The sequence below is a fragment of the Coenobita brevimanus genome, chromosome 56 (assembly GCF_032717465.1).
Source record: "Coenobita brevimanus isolate Jiangsu-jjx chromosome 56, ASM3271746v2, whole genome shotgun sequence".
Lineage (NCBI taxonomy): Eukaryota > Metazoa > Arthropoda > Malacostraca > Decapoda > Coenobitidae > Coenobita > Coenobita brevimanus.
In genome coordinates this window covers 1,913,109-1,930,019 of record NC_137009.1, presented here as the reverse complement: position 1 = coordinate 1,930,019, position 16,911 = coordinate 1,913,109, and the positions used below count along the sequence as shown (strand labels likewise).

Here is a 16,911-nt window from a genome sequence, read left to right as displayed (position 1 = left end):
AAACCCTGTCAGATAATTTTTATACATTCCTTTGTGTGACGAGTGTTAATCTGACACGACTTTCAGTAAATTCACATAAGTCTCTTAGGAGGCTTTGGTGTAATTGATAATAATACATCTCACCTAAGTTATTACTCTCCTATTTCTTTAGCTAATTCCCCATTGATTTGTCCAAATCGAGAAGGTTACTTAGCTAGAAAGAGTCAGACAACAGATGATGACGAGCCCAATGTTTCGGTCGGTTGCCTGGGCTCCCAAGCGTCCTTGAGGTGCGTTTTTGCAACGTGCTAACTCGACGAGTTTTGGTTGCAGAGTGACTGAATATTGCTTTTTTTTATTTTTTTATTTTATTTTATTGCCTATCCACCATTGGGGCCGAAGCCCCTGGCCATTAAGGTAACTATATATATATATATATATATATATATATATATATATATATATATATATATATATATATATATATACAGTATATATATATATATATATATATATATATATATATATATATATATATATATATGTATATATAGTGTATATGTATATACAGTGACATATATATACAAACATATGTATATCTATATACATACATACATCCATGCATATGAACATACACACTTTCATGCACACGTACATATATATATATATATATATATATATATATATATATATATATGTATATTAATTTTTATTTCATTACTTTTTGTATTTTTATTTAATTTTTAAATTTTTTATTTTTTTACCTTACATTATTAACAAAATGCCTAATCTAAAGAACCTGAAACTAATCACCTTATTGACAAATCGCTGACCTATACTAAATCCTACAGAGACAAATAGCTAGACCTACACTAATGGTAAAAAGACCACGACCAATAGAACACCATCGACTGCAGATTTGTAATGCCTTTCAACATTACATACCTGCACTCATCACCTGGTGACTGTCAGTCGAGGCACAACCTAATATAGGGGACATCAATATATGAAAGGTAACCAGACAAGTCAGGAACATTTCCATATACATCAGCTGTCGGCCCTAATTAGAATAACTTAAGCAAGATGGTATACTATATTTACATAATACGTACAAGAGTGAAGTACCTCACCCAACAGAACACCATCGACTGCAAGTGCCCAATACCTTTCTATATTGCACACTTGCACTCATCAGCTGGTGACTGTCAGTCATGGAACGGGGTTTAATGTAGGGGACATCAATATTAGAAATAGATCAGTGGGAGGAGGAACTATTTCAAATATGTCAACTGTCAACCCTAATTAATAGTACAATATATACATATTTACAGTTGATAAAAACCATAACCATACAGTAAAAAGGTCACATCACCCTGATCAGTTCCGTCTCTCTCAAGAAAGCCATAAATTTATCAGTCAGAACAATGTCTCCATCACCCAGGATGGTGGAAAGGGTGAAGGGGACGTCTGCTGTGCTGCAGTAATTTATAAGTGAAGTACGTTCACGAATAAATCGCCGACAGCGCAGGATGATATGACTGATGGATAACACCGCATCACAAATGTCACAGTGCGGTGGGAATCGTCTTTCCATATAAGGTTTCATATGCGTTAATATGGTGGCATTAAGCCGTAATCGCGCCAATGCTTTTTCTTCCAGGCGACTGGGACGGTTGGCAGAGTCCCAGTCGCCCAGGTACGACTTACAGGTTGGAATAATAAGTCTGGTCCACTGATCTTACCACAGAAGATTTATTGATTTCTTTCCGAGAGAGAGACTCGACCGTAGATCACGAGGAAAGTCCCAAGTCTCCTCGAGCTCTACAGCCGACTTTGCAAGTAAGTCAGCCTGCTCAATGCCGTAAATACAACAATGGCCAGGCACCCAGATCAGCGTGAATGACTTGTTCCATGAATGCAACTTATTAATGATGCAGCCATGGATCTCGTGCGAGTCTGTAGTGCAAGATGCAATTGCCTGAAGGGCTGATTTCGAGTCTGAAAATATGACAAATGAGTCATGCCGAGATTTGAGAGCACAGTCTATGTCTTTGTCGATAGCAAAAAGTTCGGAGGTAAACACAGATGCATGAGTCGGCAACCGATACCTGAGGGCACATTCGGTCGACCACACACTAGCACCCACACATTCACTCGACTTGGAACCGTCCATGTATAATTAGTGGGACACCAAGTGACGAATGATGATATTACGAAACAAGTGGTGGACCTCCACCTGTGGCGCCTTGGTCGTTGGTGCTGGGAGTCATTATACATCAACAGTAAAGCCGGGTGGCTCCCAAGGTGCTATATTTTTAATCACCAACTTGTCACAGTCACTGAGGTCCACACCAAGCTCCTGAGTTAGTAAGTGGAGGTGAACGGCAAGTGGCCGACGCACCCCCCGCAGAAGATGGTGGTATTAAAGCAAGGGGGGTACAGGCCACATTGCCGATATTACTTTTCCTTGATGTTCTGAGTCCATAGGACCAAGCCAGGTGGTTGTGGCGAATACAGAGGGAAGGCACATTCGCCTCCACTTCCATATGAGCTACACGGGTATACCGAATGTCTCCAAGACACATTTGCATCGGATGCCAAGCCATACACCTGTGCGCCATAGTCTAGCTTTGATCGAATAAGGGACTTATTCACCATTAATAAAGATTTTTTGTCGGCACCCCATGTAGTACCTGCTAGGTACTTGAGGACATTTAAAGGTTTACCACAACAAGCAATCAAATTATTAACATGAATTTTGAAGTTCAAACGACGATCAAAATGTATTCCCAAAAACTTTATGGAATTTTGAAATGGTACCGCCTGAGTATCCAAAGTTAAGCACAAATTCGGTAAGTTACGATTAGTGAAGACTACAGCGGCACACTTAGGGACAGAAAACTTAAATCCCCACTGTAAGGCCCATTGGTGGACAGAGTCAAGGGCTGCTTGAATCCGCCCAGCCGAAAAATGTGCATTATAGGAAGAGTACCATATTGTACAATCGTCAGCGTATAGCGAGTATTTAAGATTCCTTGGGATAGGAGCCGATGACAGAATATCACTGATCATAATACTAAATAAATTGGGACTAAGCACACTTCCCTGCAGCACCCCGTTTTCTTGGATAAATATATCCGATGTTATGTTATGGGGCAATTTGACAAAGAAAGTCCTGTCCCGTAAGAAATTTGAAATAAAAATACTGCAGGCAAATGTCCTCTTAAACCATAAGCATAGAACTTCATTAGTATACCGCGTCGCCATGTCATGTCATAGGCTTTATGGATGTCCAAGAACACCCTATCATGAATTCTTTATTGGCAAATGCCTCTGCAATACAATGCTCCAAATTCATTAAATGATCTAGTGAACTTCTGTATTTACGGAAGCCACATTGTTGATCATTTAACAAATTCTTCGACTCTAAAACAAAAAGAAGCCTATTATTAACCATACGTTCCATGACCTTACATAGACAAGAAGTCAACACAATAGGACGAAATGAAGTGGGATTCATAAGACGAACAGCCTCTTTGGGTATCGGTATGACGTGCGCAAAGTGCCCTGAGTTTGGGAACGTTCGAGACACCCAAATCTCATTGTACAATGCTAACATCTTAATCAGGTTGTCCTCATTAACCCGCCCCGTCCCGACGTTTTCTGGGCAGTGGTATGCCCCAGTTCTGACATTTTTGGACCTGTTTTTTTTGGCTCAAACATCCGCTTTTGGTGAGAAACATCGAAAATTCATAGAGAAATCGCTCACCTGAGGTTTAAAATACTCGATCCAGGTAGGAGTACCTCCTTACCTTAAAGGGTTTTCTATCAGGCTGGCTGCAAAGAAAACGAGTTCTATGGGAGGGTAACTATTCTACACCACTCATAAACGGTATTTATTTATTTATTTGGTATGAATTTATATGTAGTATGAGAGTATATTGGTTTTCAAATGGTAATATAGGCATTATAAGCATTTTTTCACTCACTAACTCATCACCATTCCTGACCTTTTTTTGCCACATTACCTGATCATCATTTCTGACTGTTTCTTCCTCTAATGTTTGTCCTCCACATTGTCATCAATTGGGGAATCACTCTGGCCCTGAATTTCGTACCATGGCATGACATGGCTTTACTGGCCAGGTCACTGATAACGGATGAATTGCTGAGAAAAGGTCATGCAGGGGGGGGAGGTCATGCTGGGTAAGGCATTGTCCCTGCCTGGCATCTTGTAGAGGAGGGTGTCCCATGTATACATGCCAAAAATCACTCGCGAAAATTGAAAATTATGTAAATTAGGGACCTGGCAATGTTGCCGCGTTAATTTACGTCTCCGGGATATGAGTGCACATCATGTGAGGACGTGAATTCACATCTCCAGGATGAGGCGGGTTAAGATGCTGGATCATACTGTACGTGATGGTGTCTGGTCCAGGGCTGGTGTCTTTACAGGATTTAAGGGCAAGGAGCAATTCGTTTAGCGTGAACTCTTGGTTGTACGGGAAGTCTACGTCTTCTGAGGCAAAGTCTATGATCTGTAGCTCAGCCATGCGTTTATGATGTTGAAAACACGGATCATAATTGGCTAAGCTACTTACATGAGAAAAACTCCTGGTGAGGATGTTAGCAACGTCCACGGGCTCGTCATAGATGGTGTTATTCACCTGCAGGGTGGTGACAGCGAAGTATGGGCCTTTATTATTTAATATTCTTATGGTGAACCAGACTTTACTTAACCCGTCACGTCCCGGCCGATTTTCCACCACTGACTCCCCCAATCCCGGTGAATTTTGGAAAAAACTTTTTTGGCTCAAACCTCCGCTTTTGGTGAGAAACATTGAAAATTCATAGAGAAATCGCTCACCTGAGGTTTAAAATACTCAATACAGCTAGCAGTACTCCTTACCTTACTGGGTTTTCTATCAGGCTGGCTCGAAAGAAAACGACTTCTATGGGAGGGTAACTATTCCACACCACCCATAAACGGTATTTATTTATTTATTTGGTATGAATTTATATGTAGTACAAGAATATATTGGTTTTCACACAGTAATATAGGCAATATAAGCATTGTTTCACTCACCAGACACATCAACATACCTGACCTTTTTTGGTGACATTACCTGATCATCATTTCTGACTGTTTCTTCCTCTAATGCTATGTAAACTTTGTCCTCCACATTGTCATTGATTGGGGAATCACTCTGGCCCTGAATGACTTTATTGGCCAGGTCACTGATTACAGATGAATTGCTGAGACAATGGCGTGCGAAGGGGAGGTCATGCGGGGTAAGGCATTGTCCCTGCCTGGCATCTTGTAAAGGAAGGTGTCCCGTGTATACGTACCAAAAATCATGCGGAAAAATTGAAAATTGTGCAAATTATGAACCTTGCAATTGCACGATGTACTGCACGTCGATTGGACTAGCTGTGACAAAACGTTGTGACGTGCCCGTATGTCGACGGGACGCCTCGGGTTAATGGTGTAGTACGAGTCACCGTGGACACAAAGGACCGCCAGGAGTCATGTTTGGCCCTTCTTATTATTCTCCTTGCCTCAACCCGTGCCTGTTTTTATGCAATAAAATTTTCCTCAGTAGGCTGACTATCAAAAATCCTGTATCTCCTATTGCGTTTCTTTAATGCTTGTCAGCAATCTGGTGTCCACCAATGTGCTCTGTGCTTCATATGAACTGTAGAAGTCTTGGGAATAGCAGCCTTAGCTAAGTGTAATATTGAATTAGTTAAATTTTCGACCCTAACATTTATGGTTTCCCCAGATATGTCTAACTTGGCAATCCTTGAGAAGGATCCCCAACCTGCTTTCTTATAGTTAAATTTTGGAGGTGGAGGGTCCGAAACAATGTCACGCGTATAAGAAAGACAGATGGGTAAATGATCACTTGCCAAGGAGTCGTCATAAGGGTTCCATGAGAAATCTTGATGTATACTAGGGGAGGCCAAAGATAATTCAGTGGCCGAAAAGTTACCAGTACGATCATCTGCACGAGTCGCTCTACCATCGTTCAGAAGACAGAAGTTGGACTGTAGTATTAGGTCGGCTACTTGCTCCCCAACTAACTTATTTCCAGGCAGATGTTCAAATAGTGAATTTAGAGGATCACTATCAATGAGGCCATCTGGAGGACAGTACAGAGAGCAAATAGACAGATACGTGTTATTAAATTTTACTCTGCACGTGACTGCTTCCAGAGTAGAATTTAGAATCACTCCCGTTTGTGGGTGTGATTTGTGTGTGTATATGGCAACTCCATGACCTTCATATTTTCTATACGAGTGATAGTGTTTGAACTGTTGAGGATCAGGGCGATCCTCCAGGCACATCTCCTGTAAACAAACAACATCTGGCCTGTGTATGGAAAGCAAGATTGCTATATTTTGTAATTTATTCCTAAGACCCCACAATTCCACTGTAACACAGTGAATGCGGCAGTTTAAGATTTATGTTGGGGGCCAGTTTGCTTAGTCTTTTTTTGTCGCCCGCCGACATGTATATGTACAACATAGTTGTCCACAAGGGTTAAACACAGTAGCATTTAATTTATTAATAATAAGAATGATTAAACCGAACGTAAACTCAGAGTTAAATACTGCTTGAATAGTTATTAATGCTCTCCAGGTTTTCCTCTGCTTTTAACCAGGGACGACTATTTTACAAAGTGAAGACCGCAAAAAATATTTCCCACAAACCCCAAGTATGTTCAAAGATGATGCACGATTGATTTGGATAATATTAAAAATTAGGTAACACTCCCGCATAACATTTTGACAGGTTGAAAGATGTAAGAACTGAGGTTTTTGATGCATAAAAAACAGGACTTCTTTTACCCCATTCAGAGATATAAACCAAGTCAGACATTAGATGTGCCATACCTCATCCTCTGTTTGTTGGAGTAACTGTTGAGATGGATACTGCAAGCAGGGAATGGAAAACTGAAGAGTGGAGTCTTCAGCATTTGAGTGGATAAAGTATTATGTACAGCTTAGAAGGTCATCGATGAAAAGAAAGAAGAGAGTTAGTGCCAAGAAGGAGCCCTGTGTAACACCACTACTGATAGCTCTAAAAGAAAAATGGTGGCCATTTACAACAGTAGTATAGAACGACCAGAAACGAAGCTAGAGATGAAGGCCAGTGGAGCACATCCGGTGGAACCCATACTGGAGCTTGGAATGAGGGTTCTAAGAGGAATGGTGCTTTATTTTTTACCTTTTTTTTTTTTGGGGGGGGGATGTTAAGAAGATATTCAAAACATTTAGAAATACAGGATGTTAAGTAGTTGGACGATAGTTAGACAAATGAGAATGGTCACCATTCTTTGAGACAGGCTGAATGAAAGCAAACTGTCAGAAGAAGAAAAGGTAAAAGTGGACAGACAAAAGCAAAAGAGTTTACCTAGGCAAGGTGTAAGCACAGAAGCAAGGTTCTCAAGTACAACAGAAACAATCCCATCAGGCCCATATGCGTTGTTAGTATTGTGGCTGGTGAGGCAGAAAGTACGTAAACTGATGATATTATAATGTCATTCACAAGAAAGTCTGAGGTGGACAGTGATGGAGAAACAGCACTGGAATTGTCTAAGGAGGAACTGGAGGAGAAAGTCTGAGCAAAAATTTCTGCTTTTTCAGTAAAAGAAACGGCTACTGAGCCCTTCACAGAGGGAAGGAAGAGAGAAAGATGAAGTAAAATGTTAGAGAGGTTTTTGGTAATGTGCCAGAAGGAGAAGGAGACGGGTGAGCTGCAGGGTATAGAACATACTAAACACAGTTCCTGACAAAGATATAAAAGAGTTAACATTTAACAGTGGGGAGGATCTGGTACTTTTGTAGGCCTTCTCCTTGTGGACAGCAGTAGAGCAAGCACCATGAAGCCAAAGCTTTTGTTTGCATTAGTCACAGGATAAGAGTAAGTAAATTATGCTTCCCTGCCAGAGCAAATAATCTCTGTAAAGCGCGAGGCACACTCGGATGGCACTCTGCCATGGAAGCAGTAATTATTCCAGGGAAGCACAAAGATGTATGGCCTCAGGACCTCCCATTCAACAGCTCCTAAATGCCATAGCTGCCAATTTTTGGTTGGGCCACAGGCTGTGGTGGAGAGACAGGAGAGGTTAAGATGATAAGGCTGTGATCAGAGGAGCCAAACCGAGAGAAAAGAGATCAACAGAGTATGCCGAATGATTAGCTGTAAGGAAGATGTCAAGTATGTTGAAACTCTCTCCATGACGGTCAGGGATACGAGTAGGCTACATGGCTGTATGAGCTGCTTGCTGCTCTACGTCATTAAGGAGAGAACAAATGTAACCTTTTTCACCAGCTGGATCAATGAATGGAGAGGAGAATCGAAGGTCGTTGTGAACATTGAAATCACCTAGTACAGAGATTTCACAGAAAAGAGAAACTGATAGGATGCATTACACCTTAGAAGTAAGATATTCAAAGAATTTTTCATAGCCAGTAGAATTCTGGATTATTCAGATACCACAGATATATTTAGAATGAGACTGAATGGATACTGAACCCAGAGAGCAGAGAATCCAGAGGATTTAAATTCAGGAATGCGACAGCAAGCTATGTTGCATACATACACACAACAGGCATCTTTGGCTATGAAGTGAGTATGAACAAAGTAGGAGGATACAAAGATAGGTTTGCTCTCAGTCGCCTCAGACAACTGAGTCTCAGTGAGGAAAGAAAGGTGAGGTTTAGGAGAAGAGAGGTGGTTTTCACTAGAAAGAAAATTGGAAAAAAAGCCACGAATGCTGTAGAAATGACTAAATACTGAGTCAGACAGTGGTCCTATCCATTTCATTTGGCCGTCACTGGGAGAAGGGCGGATGGTAGGGCCTTTTATGTCTCCTCCCCATTCTGGACCCAAAGGCTGGGTGTTGAAAAGTCATTGTTTTAAAATATAGAAATGAAGTGTGGTGTGTAATGCGCATGTAGCTTAGTGCTGACAGAGACAGGAGAGTATGCTGGTCTAACCTCTGTGTTACTGACACTATTACTATACTACTGCTTCTACTGCTTACTTCTGCTCACCAAAATTACTCACACAAGATTGTGAAAATTATTATAACACATGAAATAATAAGTGCCATTATGATTACTTTGGGTATTACAATGTAGAACATGTCCAATATCCTTAGAAATTCAAAACTATGTAAGTACTATGAAGAACAGACTAGAAACAAATATTCTGTAAAGCATATCATAATGAAAATATCATCTACTGTACATGTTGCTCACTCAAAGCAGTCAGTATGAAACAGCTGTTAGATGTCCATGTTTCAGGTACTCATTCAGGCTCTTAACTTCAACAGATTTAACATAGCCTGCACTGAACAAAGAATATATCACAATAAAATGTAAATGATACAGCAAAGCAGTCTACATCATAAAGAACTTAAGTACATTTAATTAACCTTCTCCCGTGTGTTTCAGAACGCATTATTTTTTTTAACTGCTGAAATTGACCGAAAACTTGTCTATAAACTCATCCATGATGATATTTTTGCTTCTTGATTGTTCCATTCCCAGTACACATTTACCACTAAAGGTGGCGTCACACTGGACCGTTTTTCGCTCATGGCTTGCTGAGCGCCAAGCTTTTGTTTTCCAGAAGGGCATTCTCACAAGCAACGGCTGGTGGCTGGTGTTCTCCGTCCAACCAGGGAGCAAACGCCACCAGCCATTGCTTAAGAGAATGCCCCTCTGGCCAGTAATTAGCGAAAAATGGTCCAGTGTGACGCTACCTTACCTTGTGAGCTGGGTGGGGGGGCGTCATAGATTTCTGGAGAAGCATAAGTCTCCCACACTTCCCCCCCTCCCGCGAGACGTAAGCTATTGCTCTTAGGAGTTGCCTCTGACCATCTCCCTTCGATGAACTTATCTAGTGTTTCGGTAACATAGCGAGCAGGCCAGCATACACGCACTTTCATGTACAATTTTCTCAAATCGTCTACACCAAACTCGATATACATTTCACATGATGCTTCCCGTTCCAAAATTTGCAGTGATAATGCCTCAACATGCAGCCTCGAAATCCCCAGAGAAGGTGGGGGGAACATAAATGGCCCCACTATCTACCCCTGTCTCCATGACGATCAAGTGAGATGTACTGGATCATTGTCTGACTCACTGTTTATCCATTTCTTCAACATTTGTGACTGAACACCACCTCTCATCCTCACTGGGACTTAAGATGTCTGAAGCAACTGACTGAAAAGCCTTCTTTGTATCCTCCTGCTTTTTCTATACTCACATAAAAGCTGAAGATAGTTAAGTAGGACACTATATATCTTGTTCTGGTGTTCATGAACTTGAATCCTTTGAGTTGTCTACATTCTGGCTTTGGCTATCTTATCATTCTTTGACTATCTATGTGGTGTTTATTTATTCTTTATTCACTCAGTTATGAGAATTCTTTTATTAACTTCAAAGATGGAGCACATTTTATAAATTCTCCTTTTTCTGAACTCTCCACAGAAAGTGATTTGAATGTTCTCTGCTAGCTCTGGGTTTCCTCTGAATTCACTGGTCCACCTGGTGAACAAATCTACAACTCTTCTAAATTAACCTAGAGCAGCTAGTAAAACATCCTTCAAATTCCTTGACTGCCTTAAAGAAAGCTCTAACATACTTGACCTTTTCCTTACAAATAACCCGTCTGCCTACTTTTCTAATCTTTTCTCTCATGCTGGGCTCCTCTGATCTTAGTTTTGTAACGTTAACCCATAAAATTGCTACAGTTCGGCCTATGGACCTTCCCAGGAACAAGTGATTATGGCACTTTTAAGCTGCTGATTGGGAGATTCTTAGGTGATAATTCTTCGATGTTTCCTACAATAATTATTGTTTTCAAGGCCGATAGCCGTCTCTGTGTTTGTCACATATTTCAAAGGTTACTTTCTAGGACATGGAATCATACACTCCTTTCTTTTATCATGACTGATGGAGGGAAAAAATTAATCTCGATTGTTCAGATGTTCACAACAGGGAGAAGGCCTACAATAGGTTCCAGCATAAACACGGCCAGTACAATGCTAGTTTCTTCTTTGCTCTTCTTAGAATAAGTGCTCTGAACTCTTGCTTTGTTTCTGTTCATTGCCACACTACGAAAAACTTTTCCAGCAAATTTATTTCCTCCATCTTCAGTCGTCTTTTCCATCCTGATGGCTCTGTAGCTGTTTCTTCTATTAAAGATGCAGACCTCTTCTCCTAGACTCTGTCCTTCATGATCTGCATTGGAAAATTATGGTGCTGTTCCTCCAGCTTTTCTCCCCTCTGTCCTCCTCATGACTGACATTGAAATTTCTTCAATTGATGTACTTTCTACCCTTACTGGCTTCAATACTGCCAAGGAATACGGGTCTGCTCAGTTGGTCCTCTTGTTTTGATCAATGATGCTATTGTGCTTACAACCTGCCCAGGTAAACTCTTTCACCTTTGTCTGTCGACCTGTACCTTTCCGTCTTGCCAGAAATTTGCTCTCTCTCACCTGTTCTGAAGAACGATGACCGTACTCAGTCCTCTAACTATTGCTGAATTGCTTTAACATCCTCGATTTCTAAAGATTTTGAATCTATTCTCAAGAAAAAAAAAAAATAGAGCACCTTTCCTCTCGTAACCTTTCCTGTCGCAAGTATATGTTCCACCAGTGACCCTGTACTGGCGATCTTCTCACCTTCCTTTCAGAATAATGGTCATCCTATTGTACTTTCGGGAAATGATTAAAGTTTTGTCATAGCACATGACATCTCAAAGGTTTACAATCGAGTCTGTCATGAATCCTTAATGATCAATCTGGTTTCTTACGGTTTCTAACCATCTGTCTGAGCCTTCATCTCAAACATTCTCTTTGGTCGTTCTACAGTTGTTGCACACGGCCTCTGATCTTCTGCTACAGCCATCAACAGTGGTGATCCTCGGAGTTCTGTCCTGTCACTAACTCTCTTATTCTAAGTGACCTGTGATATACATCTAACCCTATCCATTCGCTTGCCAATAACTCAATCCTTCATATTTCTGTCAACTTATCATACCGTTCACGCAACAGTTTCAAGAAAGACTGGATGTGGCTTTGCCACACCTAGTGTCTGACATGTTTCATATATCTGTCAGGGTAAAATCAACCTTATTATTAGTAATGCATCATAGACTCAGTTCCTACAACATCTGACAAGCCAAAATTTTCCACGAGAGTATCCTTGAATATTTAACAAATTTCAGCGCAATCCTGCATCATCTTTCAACATTCTTGGGGTTAATTCTCAAGAGAATTTTTTTGGAGGGATCATAATTAACTTTCTTGCAAAATTTACATCCAAGTGACTGGGGGTGGTAAGCTGATTCCATGCCTTCTTTACTCCATCACAGCGCTCGACTTCATACAGGGGTTTTATTAGCCCCTATGTGGATTCCAAATCTCATGTGCGGCGAGGGGGCTCTCCACATAGGCTACAGCTCTTCTCAATAGGGTGGAGTGAAGGGTTTTCTCATCAACTCTCCTACTCTTACTGACTCCCTTCATCCTCTCTTTTTTCGCCAAACTGTACTGTTGGATCTTTATCTCTCCTATCGTAGTCTCAATGATCATTGTTTCTCTGAAGTACCTGCTTCTTTCTCTCCCCAGTTACAGCGGATAAGTAGCACCCGCCTGGCTGCAAACTCTCCCCCAGTTTCTCTCCACCTCTCTCGTGCAATATTTAGCAGATACTCCTAATCCTTGATGTATGCAACATGTCAATTCTGGAAGTGTATTCATTTGTCTGTATTTCCTTTTGCCTATGACCTCCAGTCATTTAAGGCGATGTGTTCAGACTTCTTGATATTACAGGATCCTGATTTTTCTTTTTTCTTTTAGGAACAATTTTTCGGAATTCTTGCATTTAGCTTTTCCTCTATTCCTTAAAAGACTTGGCTCATTTATATTTCATTCTTTCTATTGTTTTTTTTTTCTTTTCTTGTCTTCAATAGTAGGCATATGTTCAGTTGCTTTGAGTTGGAAAGATTAGACATATTGTTAGGTATTACATAACCACCGATTTCTTCGGGTCTGTCCGTCACCTTACTTAGGAAGTACAGAATTTTAAAAATAAATTAATAAGAAAGTTGGACATTGTTGTGAAGAGGTTAATACAAGGTCTTAATCTGGTGGAGCCACATGAACTACAATAAATCAATAAATATTTTTCGGTATAAATAGGCATTATTAGGACAAGAGTAAAAATACTGCCTATGGCTGAAGTGATAAGGACTGCTGCAGTCTTTCCTCTGCCTCAGCCATGCTTGGCCTCCAAACGTGCAAGGACAAATTGTCTCTTTCCATATTGAGTTATTCTTACTAAGCTAAATGAATGAGGTAAGGACCAGATGGAAAGAACATTTTGAAAGTCTGATGAACAGGAATGGTGAGGGCAAAGCGACTGTTAACATGATTGGTTTTGAAGGTGTACAGAGAAGGAAAGCAGTGCCAGGAAACGTGACACTCGAAGCGGTGAAGAACGCTGTAAAGCGGCTGAAAAATGGAAGCAACTGGGGTTAATGAGGTGTATGCAGAGATGATTAAAAGTGTAATGAAGAAAGCTGAATGAAGTGCTTGTTGGAGACATGTATGAAGGCATGGATGAGTGAAACTGTGCCAGTAGAGTGGAAAAAGGCCGTAATTGTACCCCTGTACAAAAATAAAGGTGAGCGAAGTGAGTGCAAGACTAATCGTGGAATACGTCTACTGAGTGTGGTAGGGAAGGTATATGGAAGAATTATTAAAGAGAAAGTATGAGAGATATCAGAAGTCCTACTGAGTGGCGAACAGGGTGACTTTAGGAGTGGCAGAGGATGTGTGGATCAAATATTTGAGTAATCAGATAGTGGTGAAGGCGAGTGAGAAGGACTATAAGGTGTTTATGGCATTTATGGATCTGGAAAAAACATACGAACATGTAGATAGATTATGATTGTGGAAGGTTTTGCGCATGTATGGTGTAGATGGTAAGCTGCTAGGTGTCGTCAAAGTTTTTCTGATGGTAGTGACACATGTGTAAGGGTAAATGGGCTTCTAAGTGATTGGTTCACGATCAATGTGGACGTGCGACAAGACTGTGTGATGTTCCCATGGTTTATATATATATATATATATATATATATATATATATATATATATATATACAGATGGGGTGATGGGAGAAGTAATGAGACGAGTAATGGAGAGAGGGATGGCGTTGGTAATGAATGGTGATCGATGGAATAGCTCAAATTTATTGTATGCTGACGATGAAGTGCTACTTGCAAACACCGGACAAGAGCTTGGTAGACTAGTGCAGAATTTTGTAGATGTCTCTGAGCGTTATGCATTGAAAGCAGATGTAGAAAAAAGTAAAGCGATGATTATTGAGAGAGAACGTGACTCCCACTGTGATGTTACAGTGAATGGAGAGACTGGAATTGGTGAGGCAGGCCTTGATGAGAAGCAGAGGCTTGAGTGTTGCAGCTGTGCCAAGCTTACATGAAGGAGTGTTAGTACCAACTTTAACATACAGATGTGAGACTAGGGTGTGGCATGAAAAAAAGTCAAGAGTACGAGCAGTGGAGATGAGAATGCTGAGGAATGTATGTGGAGTACAGAGAGTAGATAGGATATAGAATCATGTGATTCGTGAAATATGCGACGCAAAGAGAGTGTACTGAGATGGTTTGGTCATGTGGCGTGATGAAAAGGGTATATCTGTGCGAATTTGAAGGAGAAAGGAGGCGAGGTAGGCCAAGAAGAAGGTGGAGGGATATGCTGAATGAGTGTGTAAGGAAGACAGGTATGGAAGTTGGTGAGGCTAAGGGACTGACAAGAGACCGAGCTGGCTGCATGAATGTTATGCGGAGAAGAGCATAACCAGGGATTTGGCATCCTTTTTAACGTGACAGCTTTCGGACTGGCTCTATCAGATAGGTATATTTGAGGCTACAGAACGTGGTTAAATGTTTTTGGCCTATCTGATGGAGCCAGAATTCCGTGGTCTTGAATGACGAGTGAATGGAAGCGTAGCCCGCTGAATTGGGCAAACTTAGGCTGTCTGGACGTTGCTACTCCTCACCCTGCCCTAGGGTGGGAAAGGAGTTCCGGATGGTGATGATGATGATAATGATCATAACTGTCTTCCGGAATAAATAAAATAAAAACTAATGTAATATACTAAAGAGTACAATATTATCGCTTATATCAAAATATAGTATATATCCTATTATGTATCTACAATATATTACACAACACAGTGTCCAAGTACACCGACCAAGCACTCTAATACCCTGTCTCCTGTTCGTAAGTCAGTCAGGCAGTAAGCGATAAATTCTCAGCCAGTACAGTTCTGCACGGCTTTGCCTTCAGCAGTACAATATTCCACTTTTATACGTAGGGTTATTTCTTGCCTGTACTGTCTCAATGAACTCATTTGAGATCGTCTTTATAACTATAAATATTACAAAAGCTCTTCCATCCGAATGCTGGAGTTTCAATAAAATACCCTAGTTTTACCAGTGTCAAGAAAAAATACTGTACAGTAGTGTTTCCAGAATTAGATAATCATAAAACCAACGACATCAGTGACAGGTGGTAAATCATCATAAAGCAGCTATATTTCCAGCATCATAGGGTATAAGAACTACTGTATTACCAGTAGAATTCATACCATGGCATATCTAAAGCAGGGCAGCGGAGGTGTGCAGCTCCCTTATGCCTCATGACATATTCCACCCAGTACACAGCCACCTCACTGGGATGCTGAGGTTGGTCCTTCATCACCGCAGATTTTTGCGCTACCCGTGTTTTGAACCTGAGGGTAAAGTAAGTATTAAAACCAGCACAGTAGGGAAGTACTTGATGATTTTTACTGGGGCTATGACAAAGCAATTGTACACATCAAGAACAGACTTCCATCAGGTGTAATATTAATTGAAGCAGAGCCATGTGCAATGGTCTGGTACAGCAATGAAGTTTCCTGATTGACACAATCTCTTTATCATCTACGACCATGGCCATCAGCTCTATAAATTATGAAATCTACCAAAAAAAAAAAAAAAACTTGCCACTGAACCGTCGTGAATATCTGGTGCTGAAAAAGGAAGAAAAATGCAGCACCTGCATACGTTTTGTGTTGTAAAAGGTGATTAAAGACAGACCCACAACAGGATGGGAAATTTTCCCCTTCATAATGGCTTAAAGATTTTAAAAAATGTAATTCGAACATCATTGTTTCTACCATCGAGGAGAAGAGAAGAGAAGAGAATGAATTGACGATTTCTTTCACCTTTGAATTATATCTTGAGGATATAAAAGAGCATTGCTCAAGATTTCAATGCAGCGTGATAAAAGAAACAGGATAATGATGATAATAGAAAAAAAAATTCATTATAGAAGAGTATTAGGAAACGTACCCATTGTTTTGCATTACAAACTGTATTTTATTCTTTAATGTGTCTGGCGTGAGGTCGTCCCAGAGCAACACACTACCCCAGCCGTCACTCTCTACTTCCCTCATGTTGGTCTCCTGGTCTCCAAACACAGGCATTCCCAGGACCGGCACCCCATGGTACATGGATTCCAGAGTGCTGAGCAGTCCCCCGTGAGTGATGAACAATCGCAGCCGAGAGTCGCCTGGGACAATGGTCATTAAGGTTGCTTGTAAATAGGTAAATGAAAAAAAAAAATGCAAATCCAAGGTGAAACAGATCAACATTTGATTACAACACTAACCTTGATTAGAACAAAGGGCTATGGGTTCGTACCAAGAATATCCTGCTGAGGGAACCACTTTCCAAGCCGGACGTTGGGGGTAAGGTCCTCCATTGTGTCCTTGTCCCACTTCCACAGGACTCTCTGCTTCAGTGACCCGAACACCTCCACAAAGGTCTTCCGATGCC

At 40.8% G+C, this 16,911-nt stretch overlaps 1 protein-coding gene across 1 annotated transcript in view; it reads right to left on the bottom strand.

The window, feature by feature from the left end:
- Window positions 1-16,911, bottom strand: part of LOC145401757 (UDP-glycosyltransferase UGT5-like) — an 82,079-nt gene that overhangs the window by 16,960 nt on the left and 48,208 nt on the right. Inside the window, exons 7-9 of the mRNA XM_080273937.1 lie at window positions 16,777-16,910; window positions 16,426-16,645; window positions 15,681-15,824 (exon numbers count right to left, since the gene is read on the bottom strand). Of these exons, the coding sequence (XP_080130063.1) occupies window positions 15,681-15,824; window positions 16,426-16,645; window positions 16,777-16,910 (498 nt within the window). The remainder of the gene's footprint in view (window positions 1-15,680; window positions 15,825-16,425; window positions 16,646-16,776; window position 16,911) is intronic.